This window comes from Carassius auratus, chromosome 21 (genome assembly GCF_003368295.1).
Source record: "Carassius auratus strain Wakin chromosome 21, ASM336829v1, whole genome shotgun sequence".
In the NCBI taxonomy this organism is placed as follows: Eukaryota; Metazoa; Chordata; class Actinopteri; order Cypriniformes; family Cyprinidae; genus Carassius; species Carassius auratus.
The window spans coordinates 10235173-10257722 of NC_039263.1; the positions used below are offsets into that span (position 1 = coordinate 10235173).

Here is a 22550-nt window from a genome sequence, read left to right on the forward strand (position 1 = left end):
GCGCGCTCACAAAACAACTACTAAATAATTCACGGAGGTGTTTACGCTGTCGCGCAGATTAACACATTTCCGTTACGAGTCCCAGACGCTTGCGTGAATAAACCCAATTAAAACTGTTCTTCCCATGTTTATGTCTGAATAAGTTATCTCAGCATAATTATTACGAAACCAAATATGATGCCATAGCCTACTGCATCATCTTTTTAAGGCTCGCGCGAGCATCCTTATCGGCAGACGCGCCTGCATTTATCACTGAACTTTACAGTTGGCTATATGTCTCTCCTCAGGAAAAGAAGTAGCTAAACGCCCCTGAAAGTCATACTCTGTGTGTCAGTGAGGCGAAAGCGGATCTAATATCGGCACAGTTAGAGTCTCCTGTCAGATGAGTATCTCTTACCTTTCCTAATGGCTCTATGACTGACTGCTACGAGTCAAACTTTACATATGGGTGTGTCCCCTGACATAAAACTGGACGAATATCTCTTACCTTTCCTTTTCTCCATACTGCGAGCACAGCGTCCGTCACTCAGTCATTGTGCTCGTGACAAGAGTTCTGCCGGGCAAGAGCGCGTTTTCCTCAACGGCGCGAGTTTTGAATTCCTGTGTCGTATTGGCGTCGTTGTGTTTGTCGGTCAGTCTGCGGCGCTGGGACAGAGATGCGCCACGGCGAGCGGAACAGAGACGCGGAGGGCGAGTGAACGAGCGTTAGGTTGGTGAGGTGAGCTAGTGTGTAACAGTCACTGAGCTGATTTGAATCAGGGCTCCTCCTGCGCGCCCCTCACGGCAATTCTCCTCCCCAAAATAAATGCGCTCATGTTCTGCGCTCCGGTGTCGCGGCTCTGTGCCTCAGGAAACCAAAACTGATCGCACCGGATACGTGCGGTGTTGTTTTATCGATATTTCATCACTTACACCGTTTCCAAAGATCGATATTCATTAATCAGGTGCTGAAAGATTCATATTTGACATTCCTGCTGCTGCCTTCAAGCCAGAAGGTCTACGCATGAAAATGCCTCGCTGAAACTGTCATTATTGGCAAGCCTCAGCGGGCAAAATGTAGCTAACTGAGAGAATTATTGAATTTGCAGTCCGGTTTATTCTATAAAAAAAAAAAAAAAAAAAACACTGGGTATTATACAATACTGTATATTACCTATTACATGTAGGCTACTTTATTCTGCTATAGGCTCAGTTGCATGCCTGCATTTCTTTCTTTCTTCTGTGCAGCGTAAAAGAAGAATATTTTGAAGGATGTTGGAAACTTAGCACTTTTGGTAACCATATTCACTTAATATATATATTTTCTTTTATGTTCCACAAAAGACAAACTTTCATACAGTTTTGGAATGATATAAGGGTTGTAGAATGATCAACTAGTTTGGGTAGATGCTAAAGAATCAACAGGTGTTGAATCATATTTAGTTTTTGACAGAAATGAAAATGGAGCAGTGTAGAGACAGACACAAAGTGTGTTCAGTGGACTTAACTGTTGTTTATAAATATGATTGTTCAGTGGATTAATAATATTGCAAAAACAGTGGTAAAAAATATATGATCTAGGACCTTTGTAAAGTGTGTGCAATTGAAAAAAAAAACTACAAGTCGATCCCTCACAGCCTTGTTTTCATCAGTGTTAAATTCAATATGCTGTCTAACTTGACATGCGTGCACACATTCACTCTTAATTGTGTACTTAACATGTTGAAAGTAGCACTTCTTAATTTTTCTTGTCTTGTCACATTCAGTCATCACCCCAAAGAATTACGTAAAGGATAGCCTACAGTATATTTTCAAATACAAATTCAAACTGGTGAAATTTGACTAAAGTCAAGTAGCATGCATCACTATTACTGTTGATTGTTTATCGATTTAAAATGTGTCATCAGATATTAAATGTTTAGCTATTTGCTATTTACCTTGCACTCTTTCAGTGTTAAAACTGAAGTGTAAAGCCTGCCTTCTTTGATGATTTGAGTGGTCATCTCAATCATTTTGAGATTGATGAACACTGTTATACCACTCAGACCACAGGAAACGGGAACTTGTTTTGTCTGCTCACACATATTAGCTGAATCTTTCTTGCATAGTTCGTAAATAATAGGTTGGGTCAGTTGAGGTAATCAGATCGGATTCTTATTAGCTACCATTATGTAAATGCAGTCTTCCTTATTAATGCATGTTTTAAACTCACTTAAATGAATCAAGAGTATAAAAACATATGGTCTGTTTACTGTCACTCTATGACAGCAGAATCAATTTCCCTGGGATGTTCCCAAGGATTTCCGGGATGTCACAGTGCCCTCACTGTGGGTTTGTCAGCTTTGTGCTCGTAATGGCATGGATTCAGTCATGTCACTGGATATTATGATAATACATTACACGCGAGTTAGACATTATTAAGGAGCACAAAACATTACCCATGCAGCACCTCTAGCACTGCCAGGTGGTGTCACTTTCCTCCAAGACAAATTTGAAGGCACACCCTCCCTTTTAGAGACACCGGCTGCGAACACAAGAAGTGATCTCATTAGAGCTTAATTCAGAGACAAACTGTCTTGCCTAAAACTGACATTCTTTAGGTGTGGGGATCTATTTGCTGTGTTGCGGTGCAGCGGCTCGACCGTTTCCAAGAACCTTCGCATTGTGCGGCGAGACACTACAAAGCAGCCGGCTCTTCCCACGCGCGGGCATCCGTCCTCATTACCCCAGCACGGGTCCTGCTGCCAGCACTCACAATGAAGCCAACCGCCCAGAGACAACGCAAGTACTGCTGACAAACAAGAGAGAGAGAGAGAGATGGAGGAAGAGAAGAACAATGGAGGAGAGAAACACTCTAGGAGAGACAGTACACTGTCGATTTCAAAGAGCAAGAGAGGAGGCCAAGCTCAACTTTGTGAATGCAATCGCCATAAAGCCACTTAAAACTAAAGGAAAAGGTGCCGCTACTGCAATGACACGAAGCTCCTCTAAGGAAGCCTTGGCTTGAATGGTTGGTGTCATACATTTTGTCTATTGTTTTGGAGGCATGCCCATCATGTCAATCTTAATACAAGGGAAGGGTGGGCGAATACCTTACAAAATGGTTGCAATATTGTCCTGTATACAGAACAACAAAGGCACTGTTCAGCTTTTATGGCAAAATGAAACTTACTTTGTCTTGCTAACAAGGGAAAAGGTATTGATGACACACACACACACAGAGAGAGAGAGAGAAAGAGAGAAAAAGAGATCAGCAATACTTAGTGCCCTTGGTGGTTCTGTTTCACTGAGATAGTGCATGACTCTCCAAACTCCTGAGTCTCCATAAGGGGGAGAGAAAGTCAGTCTCAACCGATAGCTATGCACAGAAACATCTTTATACACTCACAAAACCTACATAGAGATATCTAACCTAGATTAACACATCTGCACTGAGTACTTTTCATACTGCTCATAAACAGCATGACAAACGAAACAAATAAACCGTCAGACCTTGGCCCTTGAGCAAGACAAATGTGAAACTTATCCGCACAAGCAAATTATGTTAAAAGGTTCGACGTCACTTTAAAATGACTTCACCAGCCATGGATGACATCACCGAATATCACCCTCATCTTTTATTGATGTCTAAATGCAATTCACATGTCTATTTAATGACAGCTGGAGGTTTCTCCATGCCAAAGTGGTGTTCCTTCTGGACCTTTATAATGTCATTTCATATCGTTGACCTCTGTTATGGATATCAGCACACGACAGATGAAGAGTTACTAAAGTTACTAGCATAATGTTTGCATAGCATACTAGCAAACATCAGTGCAACTTTGATTTGGGCTAATCGGACTTTGTCTCAAGAAGAGAAGAGGATAAATAAATAAATACAATAAAAAGGAAATGTAACTGACCTTAATGTTACCTAAAAGCAACAATATTTGGAATTAGCATGAATGTATGTATAATAATAATCATTTATTATTATTATTATTATTATTTAATATATGTTAACACATGAATATAAATGTATTAAATCAAGAATAAGTAAAAAATAATAATAATAATATTCCAATTTCTATTAAGATCTCTGAAACAAAGAAGAAAAGAGAAGCCCTCACATGCGTTTGTTCTATGAAAAGTGTTCATGCTGCATGCATGAGCAACAGAGTGTCACTGAACATTCAAAAAAACAGCCAATCAGACTTGCACATTGACAGCCTTTGTTTCATCTGTTCATCAAAACACAATCAAATTTGTTTTTTTTCAAGCACGTCTTTGCATCTAAGCAACAGGATTTCTTGTCAAATGTCAGTACGGTGTCTGACATGCTGCCCGCCACCGAGGGTGGTAGATGAGCAAAATTACCCCCCACTACACAAAGTAACAGCATTTGGCTGATGGTGGGTTTTAATTCCACACCATGCATCAGTCTGTCCTCGATTTATGAACTGCCGAGCAAGTTTGTCCTCAACTTGTGCAGGAAAGTCACGGGCGGATCTAATGCGGCGTGGGCAGAATCTTCCTGAGCTCAAACGCAGAGAGTGGAACCAGAACATTAAGCACTCTAATGAGCCACTCAGGTGTTCTGAGCTGACCAGAATGCTGAGGAAGATCAGCCTTCGTTCTGCACACAACACACTCTCTCTAATAACCTGCTGTCTGTCCAAGCCTGAAATGTAGAAACTGGAGGTATGACAAACCATTTTTGACCTCAGTTAGCTCTAGGTAAAGTTTGACTAACTTAGAGTGTTTCATCATGATGCTGCATTTGCTATTCACAAATAGTCTCCCACAGACATTCCACAAAATGCCTGACATATATAGCACACAAAATGAAATCACTAGCTCAAATCTGATTGGCTGGCTTTACACAACGTTCTGGAGTCATACAAGGTACAGGATCATAATCAGCACATATGAGAAGAAAATTTAAATGTACGATGTCAGTGGCATTAAATATTTGAATGAGTTTAGTTTAAGACAAAGTTGCATCCAGTAGTTTGGTGCCAATTTAAAAAAAAGTTTTACACAGAAATAAATGTTTTGTTTTTGTGGAGAGTCATCTGAATGGTTTACATTTAAATGAGATGAACAATAAATTTTTAATACACTCTGTATTTGCTATTAATGTTGTGTTGTTTGGTGATGTGAAGAGCAAAATTAGAAAATGGAACGCACTTATTATAGCGATGCACCGTGAGTACAATGAAAGAAGAAGTAGAAAATGTAATTAGACAGTATGACTGACAAAGACAAAAACGAATGTAAAAAATCTGTATGGCATACACAAGGTGGAAAGATTTGGTTATAGAAAAAATCCTTAATAGTGATGTTCCAGTTGCTTCTTTTTTTGTTGGACAGGTAAGGGAATTAATTACTGTGTAGAACACTCTAAAACTCAATACTATCAGAGATGATCATACTCATCCATGTCTGTAAATGGCAGTGCAGTGAGTAGTGCCATTGTAGCATCGGTACTTAAAGTACATAAAGAATAGTGACGGTAATGCTTGCTAAAGAACTTTTGAAGTTCTTATTATTTTCAGACTGATTAGAAAGTTTTTGCATCCTTGTGCTAATTTCTTGATTTTATTTCCCCCCAGTACAACCGTCGGCAGACCAAAACTGCTGTGCAATTATTTAAATGGGTTTTCCCATGCAGGCCTATTATTAGGTACTATTTCTAAATGGTACAAAAAAATAAAAAAATTGAATAATTGTGCCTCGTCACTTTGCATGTCTTAAAACTGACTTTTTCTGAGATAGGAAATAGGATAGCTCTCACAAAATGAAAATTCTGTCATCATTTATACACCCTCATGTCATTACAAACCTGTAAGATTTGCTTTCTTCTGGAACACAAAAGATGATGTTTTGAAAAATGTTTCATTGTCTACTACACAATGAAAGTCAGTGATGCCCATTGTTGTTTTGAACTGATCTGATTACAGGTGCTGGTCATATACTTAGAATATCATCAAAAAGTTGATTTATTTCACTAATTCCATTCAAAAAGTGAAACGTGTATATTTTATTCATTCATTACACACAGACTGATATATTTCAAATTTTTATTTATTTTAATTTTGATGATTATAACTGACAACTAAGGGAAATCCCAAATTCAGTATCTCAGAAAGTTAGAATATAACTTAAGACCAATACAAAAAAAGGATTTTTAGAAATCTCGGCCAAGTTGGGTACTTAGTTGGGACTCCTTTTGCCTGAATAACTGCAGCAATGCGGCGTGGCATGGAGTCGATCAGTGTGTGGCACTGCTCAGGTGTTATGAGAGTCCAGGTTGCTCTGATAGTGGCCTTTAGCTCTTCTACGCTCTTGGGTCTGGCATATCGCATCTTCCTCCTCACAATACCCCATAGATTTTCAGTGGGGTTAAGGTCAGGCGAGACGAGTTTGCTGGCCAATTAAGAACAGGGATACCATGGTTCTTAAACCAGATACTGGTAGCTTTGGCGCTGTGTGCAGGTGCCAAGTCCTGTTGGAAAATTGAATCTGCATCTCCATAAAGTTTGTCAGCAACAGGAAACATGAAGTGCTCTAAAACCTCCTGGTATACTGCTGCGTTGACCTTGGACCTCAGAAAACACAGTGGACCAACACCAGCAGATGACATGGCACCCCAAACCATCACTGACTGTGGAAACTTTACACTGAATCTCAAGCAACGTGGATTGTGTGCCTCTCCTCTCTTCCTCCAGACTCTGGGACCCTGATATCCAAAGGAAATGCAAAATTTACTTTCATCAGAGAACATAACTTTGGATAACTCAGCAGCAGTCCAGTCCTTTTTGTCTTTAGACGCTTCTGACACTGTGTTGTTCTTCGCCTCTCTATTAATGTGCTTGGACACAGAGCTCTGTGAACAGCCATCCTCTTTTGCAATGACCTTTTGTGTCTTGTCCTCCTTGTGCAAGGTGTCAAAGGTCATCTTTTGGACAACTGTCAAGTCAGCAATCTTCCCCATGATTGTGTAGCCTACAGAACTAGACTGAGGGACCGGGGAAGTCGTGGCCTAATGGTTAGAGGGTTGGACTCCCAATCGAAGGGTTGTGGGTTCTAGTCTCGGGCCGGACGGAATTGTGGGTGGGGGGAGTGCATGTACAGTTCTGTCTCCACCTTCAATACCACGACTTAGGTGCCCTTGAGCAAGGCATCGAACCCCCCACTGCTCCCCGGGCGCCGCAGCATAAATGGCTGCCCACTGCTCCGGGTGTGTGCTCACAGTGTGTGTGTGTGTGTGTTCACTGCTCTGTGTGTGTGCATTTCGGATGGGTTAAATGCAGAGCACAAATTCTGAGTATGGGTCACCATACTTGGCTGAATGTCACTTCACTTTCACTTTCACTTTAAAGGCTTTGCAGGTGTTTTGAGTTCATTAGCTGATTAGAGTGTGGCACCAGGTGTCTTCAATATTCAACCTTTTCACAATATTCTAATTTTCTGAGATTCTAAATTTGGGATTTTCCTTAGTTGTAAGTTATAAACATCAAAAATAAAAGAAATAAACATTTTAAATATATCAGTCTGTGTGTAATGAATGAATATAATATACAAGTTTCACTTTTTGAATGGAATTAGTGAAATAAATCAACTTTTTGATGATTTTCTAATTATATGACCAGCACCTGTATATTAAATTATATATCAAACAGCATTCTTTTGAGTTCTGCAGGAGAACGGAAGTCATTTAGGTTTGGAATGACTTGAACGTGAATAAATGATGACCATTTTTTATTGAACTGTTCCTAAGCAAAGTGGACCAGACTGTACCTATTTACTGTAAAGAGTCATTCCAGTTACAATGAATGGGTACAGTCTGGTCCACTTTGCTTAGGTTACTTGATGTTGTCCAAACTACACCATCGGCAACCTGTGTAGTACAAATCTAAACCCAAAGATCATTGTTCATTTGTACAAAGAAGCTTCATCTGAAGATGTTATCTTTTTGTGTTTTGGCTTTGACAAGAAGATCATCACACTAATAAAGGTTGTGTCTGGCTGTCCTTCCCTTCTCTGCCTGCCATCTCTCCGCACACAGTGTGACTCTCTGCAGGGACGCTGAGGCTTCTCCTCATGCTTTTGATCCTGGGCCTATTGTGTGGCAGCATCCTCTCGTCTCCTCTCGTCTCGGATGAGTCTCAAACACATTCACATTCCAAGAGCAGTCTCTGTCAAAATGCCATCAATGGCTATATGGCACAGGACGGCCTTTGAAAGCACCTCGGCCTCTATTACCTCCCATAATCGAAAGAGATGAGAAAGAGGCAGAGGAAAGAAAAAAGGGAGAGAGGGAAAGTCACCGTTGTGTCAGCGACTAGTTTGTTAAAAGTGTCTTTCCCAAAGGTTCACCAGTCTCTGTTTAAATTCACGTTATCTGCCTTGAGTCTTTTCTTTTACTGTGAAGCGCATTCTTTTCGTTTTGTTTCTTCCTTTCCAAGATTCATTTGTTTCTGCGTGGCCCTGTTTTATGTGAAGTAATTTCTCCTTTTTGTCCTCCCCTGCCATGTCAAAGCTCCCATGCTGGGAACCACTCCCCTATAAAAAATGGCCCCAGAAAACCTCATTTTTTTCCTAAATGGAATCTTTCCACACTGCTGGGCGTCAGATAAACAGATCCAATATGGCCTCTTGCTGGTCGTCCCATAATGAAGTCAAAATGCAATTATCAGTAATGTTTTAGAAATGAGCAGATACAGAGGAATAGTGTAATGCACACATACAAAGCACACACACTCGTAAACACGAGCTCTGGGATTCAGTACTGAGACGCCGAGAACTGATGATGTAAACAAATAGAGGGGAACACAATAGACCAATAGCTTGTGTTCCACTGGAGACATTTTAAAGCAACATCATATAGTTTTTCATTCAGAGCAGCAAGATTTGCCGTGTGTAACAGTTCTTTTGTGATGACAGTGAGCAGAAAGCAATTACGCCAGCGTTGTTTGAGAAAACCACGCGCCTGAACCGAATTTGCAAGCTGCCAGGTGCTGTAGACTTTTGCAAGCCTTTGTGCCATCCAAGCTAATAAAATGCTGTTATTATTCTCTATGTGCCCATTTTTATTTATTTATTTATTTATTGCTGAATGCAAATAGATCTCTCATTCTTGTTTTTTTTAAACAATTAAACTGCTTTGTGCACAGGTCCAGAGCAGCAATGAAACCTCAATAATTTTCCAAATTTGATGCATTTGGGAGAGCTTGAGGTTGTGAGTGCTTATGAATTTTATTATGTGTAACAAAGCAAGCATTGTGCAGTCATCCTTGAATCTGCGGGACATTATTTATTCACACTCATATAGTTCCAAACCTTTATGAACACAAATATGACATTAATAATAATAATAAAGTTTAAATGTGAAAACAATATGAAACAATTCAAGCATTATGTATTGAAAAAAAATATTTGGAAAGACATACCTATGTACAATAGAATTAAAAATTATAATAATAAAAAAGGTATTCCAAAAACATAGCTATACATACAATTCCCTCCAGGTTCCAGCTGAAATGAACACGACTGACAGCAAAAAACTAGGCTTTTCACATAAATGATCACAGAGGCAGATTTTTGTGTGGTTCCTTGCACAATATTGTGTTATGTCAAACACTTCCACTTTTAATATAGTGCATGATTTGTAAATTAATACATTTTGATGTTCGTCAGCTCCATCTGTATGGCTTTGTATGGCTCTATGGCTCCATCTGATATCTGACATAGTAAACTCGCTAGGTAGCTCACTGGTAAATGAGTGCTCTAGTTACAGTCCCGTGAAACACAAGTCCCCCCCTTAAAAGAGCTTAAAGACTTGTAGAAGCAAGCTAAAAAGGCAGAGTTCCCTTAGCAAATGTGTCTTATTTCTAGAGCACTATAAGCACCACTCACCAAAAATGTAATTTCTGCACTGCTGCGAAACATACAATGATCAATTTAATAAAAGTCCGATTCGCATTCATCTGTTTTGAATAAAACCAAAAAGAGTTCTAACGGACATTACACTTTCAAACAAACCCAAAGCGTTTTGCAGAAATGTTGCCACAGGCAAGTTTTTTTCCAATAACTTTGGGATAAAATGTCGTCTTTAATGTTCTGCAGAAGAAACTACAGGTAAATCACACAGGTTTGGAATGACGTGATCCTTCTTAGATCACTCGAGAGATATCAGCCAATATAGTTGCTATCTCTAGCTTTTAAAAAGAATTACCAGTGTAAAGTTTTTTGAAAAAATACGCTCAGGTAATAAGCTGCATCTTTCAACTACATCTTCAAAACCTTATGTGCACACTCAGACGTCGTTAGAGGAGCTGTACTGTTACATTTCTAAACTCTAATTGAAGGTGCCGTGCATTCCCACTCCGTTCATCCTCAGGGAGTGTGTCAGAGAACATTGAGTCAAAGAGCCACTTTCCATTTCTTCTATGTTGCACGTCCCTGGAGCCCTCACTCCCAGTCCAGATTTCTGCTCATAAAGTGGATGTCCCCACTCATTAAATTTCACTTAGCTGTGGAACACAAGCCTGGATGCCGGCACCAAGCCGTGCCGTCCCCTCTGAAAAAGGAGGGGACGGAGAGGGACCAGCGGGACTGTGCTTCCCTGAGCACTCTGCCAGGCTTCCTCTACGTCTCCTGACTTATTAAAGGAGAAAGAGAAAGAAATACTGAAAGAGACTGCATGCTGGACAAAGAAAAAGGCCAACAAAAAAGCCCCAGAGATGGAACTGTGTACAGGAGAGCAACTGTGCATGTGTGTGAGCGACCCGCTGAGAATCCAGCACCGTTGGTGTGTGTAGTGCCTGCTAGGCTGTGTAGGAGATAATAGAACAGGTGGTGCACTCTGTAGAAGAGGACACAATGGAGACCAGATACTGTAAAGTTAAACACACCATAAAAGCCCGTTCTCAGAAGGCTAGCCGATGGCAAGAGAGGCAGTGAAAAACAACATTTTGAACCTCACCTGGATCTGCTCGTTGGATACAGGCATCAGTTTGCACTTAGAACTGCAGTAGTCAATAATAAAAAAAAAGAAAAAAATGAATAGGCCTATTTCTGGCCTGTCTTTTCGAGGGTATAATTATTGGAAAGTTTTCTGGAGCACATCTGAATAGAAAAGAGATTCTGAATAATCCATTGTACTTGAAATGAACCAAAAACGGATATGAGAACAAACACCATTTTTAAATAAAGTGAATTATCCCAATTCATCTGGACTGACAGCGGCTTTGGGACAAAAGTTAGTCACCATATGTGCCTTAAAAGTAGGTTTACTCATTTAGCTTCTATCTTTTTTGTAGTACATACACCTCCATTCATCATCAACCTATTCTAAAAACTGATTTTTTTCTTTTGTGCATCCAATTTAAGAAATCCACACTAACACGGGGAGCACATGCACTCTCTCTGAAAAAAATTAAGTATGTTGGGTTTTAACTTTTTCAGTGCTTTTTAGGCACTAATATGTACCTTTAAAGTACTGTACCGATATGAATATGGACCCCTTGGATCCAGAGATCCGGCAAAAGCTTTTGTACCTTTTCTTCTGACAGTGTACAAGCTCCTTAAATAAAGACCTCCTGGCTCAACCAAGACTCAAACCCAGGACATTCTTGCTGTGAGGTGACAATGCTACCCAGCAAGCCATTACTTATATTAACCAACATTGCAATAAAATTTGTGACATTATTCATGCTTCATTGTTGATACTAGTTCTTTCTGACACTATTATCATCAATTGTTTCTGATGATGCTAATTCTCTGAACACACTGATCACTTGTTTGTGCAAGTTATGATAAATGAGTCATAACTTACTAAAGCTTAATTAAAATGCATTCCTGACACTACAGAGAAGCGGAAGATGTTAGCATAAGCTGACACGAGTTGAATGTCAAATTATAAATTCATTTTCATCTTACAATTTAGAATATACTGTAATACATTTTGAGAATCACAAAATCTCAGTCTACAATCAACCCCAAATTCTGCATCCAGGCTTTGCTAGACTTGACAAAAAGTATAGGACTACTTTATATTATTTGTGTATTATTTGCATCGTGGTTTTTACGGACATATTAAGAAGCAAGGCTGTTTTTCAACTGATAGTATGAAGATTTATTTTTTTGAGCACCAAGTCAGCATATTAGAATGATTTCTGAAGGACAGTTTAATCCTGAAGACTTCACTTATGGCTGCTGAATATTAGTCTTTGGCATTACAGAAATAAATTATAATTTATATATATATATATATATACATATATATATATATATATATATATATATATATATATATATATATATATATATATATAATATATTTGGCCTCAAAGGACATAAAACTTTATACAAAAATGTTGAGGAAAAAACTTTTGAATGGTAGTTTATGTTTTGTCATTTATTTAACATAAAGACCATAATTAACATGGCTTTTCATATTATTACATTGCTCATATGATTTATTTTGCTTATTCCTTTTATATATTACACATATTTTCAAGCATATCTGTTTATTGTTTTCCATCTATTCTTTATGTTTCTGTATTTTCTTCTCCTAGTAATTGTATGGTATCAGCTATAAAACTCAAATCATGTAATTTTAAGTGTCATTGTTTTTTTTTATATTTACAAAAGATACAATTACTTTTTAAAGTTAACAATCCAAAACATTCCTCATCAGCAACATTTACTTTAACCAGCAGGAGATGCAGAAGCTAAGGGTAAAACTGGGTGCCAACCGTCTATGTGTGAAAAAAAGGCTGTAGGTCATTAGTCTAATGTTATCTAATGCCTCCTATTGAGACTCTGCACTCAATTAGACCATTAATTGGACAGAGAGTCACCTCACCTTTCCAAGTTAAAAAGAAAAATAATTAACAAACAAACACACTCACACACACACACACAAAATGCTGATAGCGTCCTTTGACTTCACCCCTCTTATTAATTACCATGGCACCTGGGGAACATGAGAACAACATTGCAGACCTGCAGTCATATCTTCCTCCTTGTTAAGGTTATGCTTCAGTGAATATGAAACCATATTTCATGCAGTGATGTTTTCTATGAGACAAACTTTGTATTTTGTGGAGTGCTGCAAAAATAAATGTGAAAAATGTTTTCTTATGATTTAAATTAGAAGTGTCTGTAAAGATCTACCTGCCTGCAGAGTTTAGTTATATCCCTCTGGCAGAAGCAAGTATTTCCAATTCATTCTCTGTGTACAGGGAACTATGAGATTGGCAACATGAGAGAATCAAAAAGTTGTGAAATGCTAAAACTTTATGCAAATGAGAGGCAAATAACCCTGAACAACAGCCAATATCTGTGAAACGAATTAGGCATGCCAAGGTTGGAACACTCATGTCAACAATGCTGGAGTTTTTCTATATTTATATACATATCAGAATATTGGGTTGGTTGGTTGGTGTTTCAATGCAATTCCAGGTTCCTTGGATATTTTCATTGTGAGAAGCAAGTGAAAAAAAAGCTATTTAAAACCTATAACTCAAATAATCTAAAATAGATTTGGGTTGAATTTAGGGCTGTGCAAATATTAGGAAGTCTTTCTAGTAAGTAGTCTTTTTAAATGGTTTAATGCTAAAATGATAGCATTAGCTTCAGCAATAAACACTGACCTCTGACTAGAAATTTGCACTTTCATGATGTTTAATGATTAATACAGCGTTCTCCAGACTTTGATCCATCTGTATATAAGCACTTGTGATTTTTGAGATACCAAGATTTGTTGTAACAACAGCAAGATATACATGTGTTAAAAATAGAGTTTTCCCAAAATGTAATCATGGGACTTTTTCAACCTTGCTTTGAAAGTTTTCAGACACACCTCCAAATCAGCAGAGTGAATTTCATCCGCACTGTGAACTCATTCAGCAACACACCTGACTGTAATTTTCAAATGAACCCGAGGACCTCGATAAGCCCCCCGACCTTGACATCAGGTGTGTTTGATTGAGTTGCAACTAAACTCTGCAGGAAATTAGATCCCCAAGAATGGAAAATCACAGGCCTGCTTCAGTAATGGATGGTAATGTAGTCACGAGCTACGTAGTGTCACAGTGATCCTAATTCTGTTGGTACACACCCTGAGATCTACAGAGGGCCGGTTTAGATCTGTGAAACAATCAGGAGAATCACAGTGAAGAGAATCTGATTAGCCCCACTCGAGAGTCCAGTCCAGCTCCACCATTATCCCATTACTGCAGCGTGTCCTCTCTCTGCTGCAATTAAGACAAACCTTTAGAGACATAAGAGCTCCATCTCTTTACGGCAAATGCCATCCATCAAACATTTAGCTTCATATCAAGGGAGAGAGCGGTTGAGGCTCTTTATCGGTATGTCCGTTCGTTCCAGAGCTGGTATAAAATCACACTGGTGAAGCTCTGGGCATCTCAAGTCGGCCAGGCTGATGCGTCCTGCGGGGCTCTGTGGGGGTTGAGAGGCTGGACTGATGAGATAGGATCTGATGTGTCCTTGCCAGCTGTGGAAGTTTAATTAAAACCTGCAGACACGCCACCGTGGGAAGTGCAAGTGTGAGACGAGAGACAAAGCCAGAGTGTGCGAGATCTGTTGTCCAAAACAAGCAGATCAAGATGAGGTAGGCCCTGTGCTTGGTGAGGGACGTCATGGATATTGCAAGAAACAGGGCATGAAGCGATGGTGATTTAAAGTACTTCTTGCTAGTGGATGAGTGGGGATGTAAATGAAGGTTGTGAAGGGTCTTGTTAGTGGGTAACAAGCAATGGCACTGATGTCTCTCCTCAGAATGAGATAAGAGGCGGAGAGGAGACAGGTAGTGGCTCTTGAATTCAAGCGTGATTTATGGCAGCTGGATCCGACTTCAAGACTCAATGGTTTGTTTCATCTGCATGCACTAAATATCAGCAAAACACACGGTGAAAAGTGTATTCAACATTAAGATTTGGTTTTAGTGTTTTGATAATAATCTCCAATTAGTCTTGTTTCGAACCTCAAGCTTGATATTTTGTGGAAAGAGGGTGACATTTGAATCTCTTTTTAGTAAAAAAATTGAGAATGTCAAGAAGTTACAGAAAACAATGAGCAGGAAGAGGTTCAAGAGCAGCACGGCCAGACTTGAACCAGGGTTATTATAGTTAACAAAGGGGGCATTAACAATACTAATACAATTTTTAACTAAAAACAGACTTTTTTAAACAGGTTTCAAAGCGTAAGTATTTGAAAACGATACCATTATCATCTCTCTCTCTCTCTCTCTCTCTCTCTCTCTCTCTCTCTCTCTCTCTCTCTATATATATATATATATATATATATATGTATACTACAAAAATGGCATGCGTATCACTTGCTCAGTCTGAAAGTATGTGTGCAGGCACATAAATCTTTCTTTACATGGATCTGTATGAACACATATTGTTTCGACAATGCTGTTCTGTGAACTTTTCAAAATCACAAAGGCAAAAAATATATATACTTTTTAAAATCAATTTTTGGGTTGTTTAAGCCTTTATTGTTCGGGGATATGACAGGAAATAATAGGGTAGAAAGAGAGGGGTGTGGGATCGGCAAAAAAACAAAGAGTTGGGATTTGACAGTTGCGCAACATATTGCGACCTAATCACAAGGCTATCGGCACCAACAAATTCTTTAAAAAAGTTTAGATCACTGATTGAACTTTGTAAACGTACCACTGTTTAACAAAACAAAACGTAACACAAAACTAGAGCAAAATCATAAAAAAAACATTGTTACTTGAAATACCAATAGTGAAAAATAGCAGTAGTGAAGTCCAATTAAAGAGACACAAACGTATATTTTATTGTGCTAATGTGGAACCATTTCAGGTATACTTCAGGTTCTTAAAGTCTGATTCTATTATTATTAAGATTGTACAATACTCATCAAAAGTGATATTACAACACATTTTAGACTTAATATTAATAAAAGTGCATTGTGCACAAGTAAAGTTTAATAGTAATTTTTATATCAGTAAGTCTCGAGTTATCGGTCAGTAAATATGTTAATAGATTTGAACTGTACTTAGTAAGAAATAAATGTATTTTAAATATATTACTAGGGTAGAACAAACGGAATAAAATAAAATATTAAATTCAATTAAAACTTTTATTTCAGCTAGTTTCCAACATTTCATTTTCCAAAATTTCCACATTCAGTTTAACTTGATGTACTTTGAAATAAAAAGTCAAAAAATGTCAAACACAAGACAAAATAACTAAAACTTTAACTAAATTGAAAATACAAACTGATTCGAAATATTTACAAAAAACTATTACAGTATTTCAACGATACTAAAATAACACTCACTTGAAGCCATATTACCCACATAAGGACCAAAGCTCAATGTACAGTATCATGAGCATGTGTGCAAGCTGCTGCACCAAGGCTGACTTCAATATTGATTTTAAAAAAGAAAACTACAAAACAGCAATCTCCAAAACTATTGGTTTACTTAAACCAGGAATTAATATGGAAAAAAAATAGTTCCAGTGACTTTCTAACACCTACTTCTGAGTAAAATCCTTCCCTACCTAAGAAATAATTCTCAGCTGTTGTTGTCACACAAGAAGATTGTGACAGGAGGGAAACTAGGGAATATGATAAGAAATTTTGCACAAACAAAACATATTTACCTGTGTTGTTGTCACTGTCATCCTCATGCAGTGACACCTTCCTACTTCCTTTCAGGATGGATAAGGGGAGAGAAGAATGGCAGAGAGTAGGCAAAGGCAAATGGTGCATTTGGAAAACAGCAGGAAACAAAAACGCGACATTCAAACAGAAGAAGGTGCCAGACAAAAGTAGCTTGTGAGACAAACACTGAAGAACTTGTGGAGGTAAAACAATGTGCAAAGAGGAAAGCAGACAAGAAACAAGCTAGACAAGATGCTGTAGAGCACACACTCTTGCTTACTTGTGAAAGGCAAAAGCAAACATCTAGAAATAAATGCCCGCTCTAATGAGAGAGGTGACCTATCGATTGTCTGGAAGGGAGGTGAGAGGGCTGACAGAGAGCTGGGAAGAGGATGATAGAGGCTTCTGTGAGACAGATTGAGGAAAGAGACCGTGGAACCATAACAAAGGCCTGGTCCTGTCCAAATGAGAGCAGTCAGAAATAATCCCAAAGAAAGCGCCTCTGATTTATGATCTGACAATATCCGCCTGGAACGCTTCTCTCTCAAACACTGTGCCCCAGTCACCATTTACAGGCAACCTAGACAGAAAAAGACACACTGCAGAGAGGAAAAAGACAGCTAGTGCACATTAATTACCTGCAACAGCAGGGTAAATGGAAAGCGGGGAGAAAGATTAAATACTACATTCCAAGTGAACATTTTGGCTAGCACTGACCAGGCTCGTTTCACAGATTTACACCGCTAACTGCTGGCTTTACCTTTTATTTCGCTTGTCTAGACCATGAAGTAAACTGAGGTGAGCAGATGACAGATGTTGGTCATGTTGGTAGCTCAACACTCCAGGTGTGAAAGTCTAATGTTGTAACACGAAGTCTAGTAATGAATAGAGTTAATAATAAAGTTAATGCATTAACTAATTGGGCCATATGGTAAACTGTTACCTGAAAAATATGCATGAAATGTGAAAAAGGTGAAAAAAAAAAAAAACAGTTAAAAGAACAATAAACAAATGTAAACGTATTAAAAAACCTGGTAACACTTTAGTATAGGGTGCAATTCACACTAATAACTAGTTGCTTATTAGCATGTCTATTATTAACATATCAGCTGTTTATAAATGCTTATAAAGTACATATAATGCATGACATCCATATTCCTACCCAATACCCTAAACTTAACAACTACTTTATAAACCATTAATAAGCAGCAAATAATAAGCAAAAGTCATAGTTAATGGTTATTTAATAGTGAGAATTGGACCCTAAAATAAAGTGTGACCAAAAACCTTTGCAGCATGTAACAGGCTTGGGATTTTTATCTTTCTGTATGAAAATATTGTATTTGCAAAGAGCTATAGGCCTCATTTTCTAGCTGAACTAGTGGCTGAAGCAGTTTCAGAAATCTTTACTGGATTTTTCTTTGGGAGACACTGTATTCAACTTCACACAGTCAGAGAATACAAAATCTACAATAGTTAATGTATCTTATTTCAAAATTATTTTTCTGTATATCATAGGACAGATGTCCTTTTTTATCATCTTATAAACCTGAAGCTTTTGAAGCTATTGAAGCTTTCACCACATACAACATGACAGCCACTTCAAAAATCACCCCTACATGGCCGACACATGAAAAGCCAATGGGACCGCTTCCAAATAACAAGCAGCACAGCTATTTCTGCAGCAGTTTATGTGCCAACAACACCGCCATAGCACCGTCAAAGAGTGAAATAATTCATTTGCTGAGGTTTAAGTGGGGCTTTACCACAGGGATCCCTCACAAACTCGTGTTTCTTGTTCCTGGGCAGCTGGGTGGAGAAGTGTGACATGGGTGAAGCTGAATGATCTGACAGCACCGTGTGCTGCTGTCTGCTAAATTTAATCGTCTCAGCGTTTGGACTCATCAAATATAAATTTAACGTTTTTTACTTTTCAGAAGAGCGAAAAAAGATGGCGCCTCATTTTTGACAAACTTGCCAATTTTACTGCAGTGTAATGGAAGTAAACAAGAAAACATACACACAGCAGACAGGGAAAAAAAATCCAAAAGAAAATCAAGTTGTTGAAATGCTGTCAAATCAACAATTCTACTGCGGTGTAACGAAAGTGCTGCATATGCCTGATATAATGTCTGAATGTACTTATTTTTGGTCTTTATTGAAGGGGAAAAGATAATATGAAAGCAGCAATTTAATGCATATACAATGAAGCAAATTATACATACAGCTATATTAAAGTAGGTCAAGTAAAACTAAAATGCCTGGTGTGTACGAAACAAGACTTGACTACACACGTAATTTAACTGCAGGCTTTATGACATGCCTGTACTTCTAATGTGGTGAAGAGCCTCAGTAATAGTAGTTCACCTTCGTATCTGTGTTAGCATCTTCGATTAAGCCGTATGCTAGCATGCAGCCCAATGCTTCCCTCATGGGTTTCCGTGAACTACTTGATGCTTAAAGCCCAAGATCAAAGAGAGTGAGATTATTTGATGGTGTTACCACTGCGACAGTGCTGCCCGCTCTAGGTCTGTTTGAAGGGAACGGGGTGGCTTACCGAGCAGTGTGGGAATTATCAATTGGTCCTTGAGGAGTTTTGAAGAAAAACCAGCATGTCTGAGAATGGCAACTGGGGAGTTTGAGGCGCTCAAACTAGAGTAGTGAACATTTTCAAGACGGCCTTTGATGACTGATATCGATTTGTTTAATTGCTTTTTAATGATTATCTTTTTTATGCCATTATCATGAATTTTTTATGTTTTGTTCTACTTGCTAATATATAATTCCTTTGGGAACTGAATTACTTGTTACAAATAATGTCTTAAATATCTAACATATATTTATATTTAATGTTATACATTATATGTTAATATAATTAAATTATATCTGAAAAAGGGTTGCACTTTATTTTAAGGTATCCTTGTTACAGTGTATTTATACATTTAAGTGTCAATTAACTACATGTACTTACTATATATTTAGGGTCAGGATTAGGGTTAGGTTTAGGGTTACTTATAGTTATGCAAAATTTATAATTGTAAGTATATGTAATGTGTAACAAGGCCACCTTTAAAATAAAGTGTTACCTTAAAAATGATTTGTGTTTAAAGGGAATGTTTTAGTAATACTTTATGCTTTTTATGTTTGTTAACCACAGTGGTGACCTTCTTGTGTTTCAAGTACATTCTTCTACCTTTTAAATAAATGCAAATTAGTAAAGCCTTCTACAAAAAATCATTTTACTGGCAGATTTTCACAAACCTGGCTTGCAAAATGAGAAGAAAAGTATCAATGACAAAGAACGAAGGCCAAATACGATATTTTGTCATTAACGAATGCAACTAAAATACATAGTGAATCCATGAATTTTGACCATTTTAGGGTGAAGTTTGAGACCTTACATTCAAGTTAATCACTGAAGGTCCTAGTGTGATGGCGGAGGGTTCTATCTTGTAATATCTGGCACCCATTTACTCTCCCTGACGGGTGCACCTACATTCAAAGCCGTATCATTCCTTTCAGTTCACTGACCTGCCCGCGCTCCTTTTCTTTCCCCACTTCTATCCCACTGCCTCATCACAGACAGGCATTGTGAGGACGTGCCCGGCAATTAAAGCCAGCCTGGCGCCAGGGCTAATGAGATTCCAGAGCCACACTCTCTCTCCCTAACACCTCGCCAAGGTTATCGGCTAGCAAGCTCGCCCCACACACCGCTCCCAGCGGACCCTGGCAGAGAAGCTCTCTACTGAGGCAGAGCTGCAGAAAAAGCCAAGATAATGTTAACTCCTGAAATTCATTTGCTCTGCGAGGGAAAGCGAGAGAGAGACTGGAGGAAAGGACGAGGAAAAGGAAGGGAGCGAGTGAAAGCGAGAGACCAAGCTGCCTCATTAGTGTTTCAGTCACAGCATCACTTTCTGCTCACGCCAGGCTTACATACTGAGGAGAAAAGCTGCAGTGGAAAATCACCTCACCTCTGACAAGTGCTGTTCACCAGGCAGACACAGAACAATAACGGTGTCTTACAGCGAGGCCTCCACCTCTTCCTCTCTCTCTCACTCTCTCTCTCCTTCTTCTCTTTCCACATGCTGTTCTCTCTTTTATCAATAATGTATATGGTTTGAGAAGCTGTAGATTTAAAAATCCAAATAGAAAAATATATAGAATATTTTTTTTTTACATTTAATTCTTTAAAAGAAATGTCTATAATGGATTTTTGCACCAAAAACAATAATTTAGTTAATCAGTTTCATGATTAATAATGATAATAATAATAATAATAAATAATAATAATAATAAAACATTTAAAAATACATGATTAAAAACTTAAAATTATTCAAATTTTTTAAATAATGTTTTTCACTCTCTAATTGCTAATGGATTTTAATTATTGTTATAGTATTTTTGCTCATCTGTCATGCCACAGGACAAAATTATACATTTTGAAAATGAATGAAAGAACAAGAAAATCCTTTTATAGGTGACCTTTTATAGGAATTATAACCTGCATAACTAAACGAAAAAATGAATGTCATGATGTTGAATATAAAAGATCATAGACATGTTGAATAATTATGAAACTTTTCAAAGCTTCCCTGACCCTGAGATTTAAACAGACGCTTTTGTCTATACTGTACCTTTAAGACTCTTGAAAATAAAAGTTCCAAAAGTGGGGTTTCACAGTGATGACGTATAAGAACCATTTTGGTTCCCCAAGGAACATTTCAGTTAACAATTAAAAATAAATAAAAATAAATAAATTCTCAGTGTCAAGAACATTTAAAAAAACAATTGAAAGAACCATAAGTGGAATGAAAAGGTTCAAGGAATGTTAAAGAACATTTATTTTAAGAGTGAATATGCAAATAAATGGAGATTATTTTGATTGGATAATCACTGGAATAATTCCCCCTAAATGTGCTCATGGTTGTGATGTCATAACCATAACAATTTCTAAATGGATCTTTACGATTATGCACAGCTTAGTTTTGTGCAATGTAGACAGACTTGAGAAGTAGCTTTGTGCCAAACCTAATCAAAGTCTTGTATTTCAAAAGTGTAATGTTCGATACTATGTTTCAACCTAAATATGCTGACTTAAAATTGAGAGCAGACTGGCTTGTCCATTCTAGAGCCAAAACAGAGGGAAATATACAGTATTGGATTATCCTCTGTAAACATAAAAATGTAGCAGGGGATGAGAAAACAAACACTGCTAGCTTCCCAAAAGGAGTTGAGGGCTATTCTTCACAGCACAGAGAGCAGCTGGGGGTGGAAAGCCCTAGTGTCACCAGATTTACTGTTGTGAGTCACATCAAAAGCAGAAAAATATCCACTATAAATAACATCAGTGGCTAGTGCTCAAACCCGTGTTTTTCAGTTTAGAAGAGACTCTTCATGCAGGGAGAGTGGGATGCTGTGGGGCCGGCTGTGAAGAGGAGCTGTTCAATGCCAGTTTGTGTCAGTCGGCACAGACGAAACTCCCTTACGGACAAATTCGAAACAAGGTCTACTGAGAATTTCAGAAAAAGCAAAGCTGCCAGAGGTTCCTTTAGGATTAGACTTGAAATTTCTGGGTCAGATTTGATTACACCATGCTGAGTCAGTGGCCAGATATTTAAGCGATTTGGTGACTGTGCTTCAACGAGGCTTATGAATAAATCAAAAGTGGACTCTGAAATGACACAGTGACATGGAACATTTAAGGGGGCAATTCACTTAAAATCGTCATTTATTTATATAAAATCGTATTATTTATGGTGTTCCAAACCCATATTTCATGTCACGCGCATACACACACACACACACACACACACACACACACACACAAAAATCCAGTGGAATGTCCCGGATACTCTTTCTCACATATATACAGTAGTGATTCATTTTCAAGCCTCAATTAGGATATATACTGTAAA

General features: G+C 38.1%; 1 protein-coding gene across 6 annotated transcripts in view; it reads right to left on the reverse strand.

Annotated features, from left to right (window-relative positions):
- Window positions 1-22550, reverse strand: part of LOC113038422 (teneurin-2) — a 226485-nt gene that overhangs the window by 88989 nt on the left and 114946 nt on the right. The window contains exon 1 of one of the 6 annotated variants that reach the window (XM_026195813.1): window positions 488-1055. The exons of 4 other annotated variants lie outside the window; for them this stretch is intronic. In XM_026195813.1, coding sequence (XP_026051598.1) covers window positions 488-503 — 16 coding nt within the window. In that variant the 5' untranslated portion in view covers window positions 504-1055. Of the gene's footprint in view, window positions 1-487; window positions 1056-22550 lie in introns of those variants that run through there. One more of the 6 variants, XM_026195815.1, reaches the window with a different exon arrangement.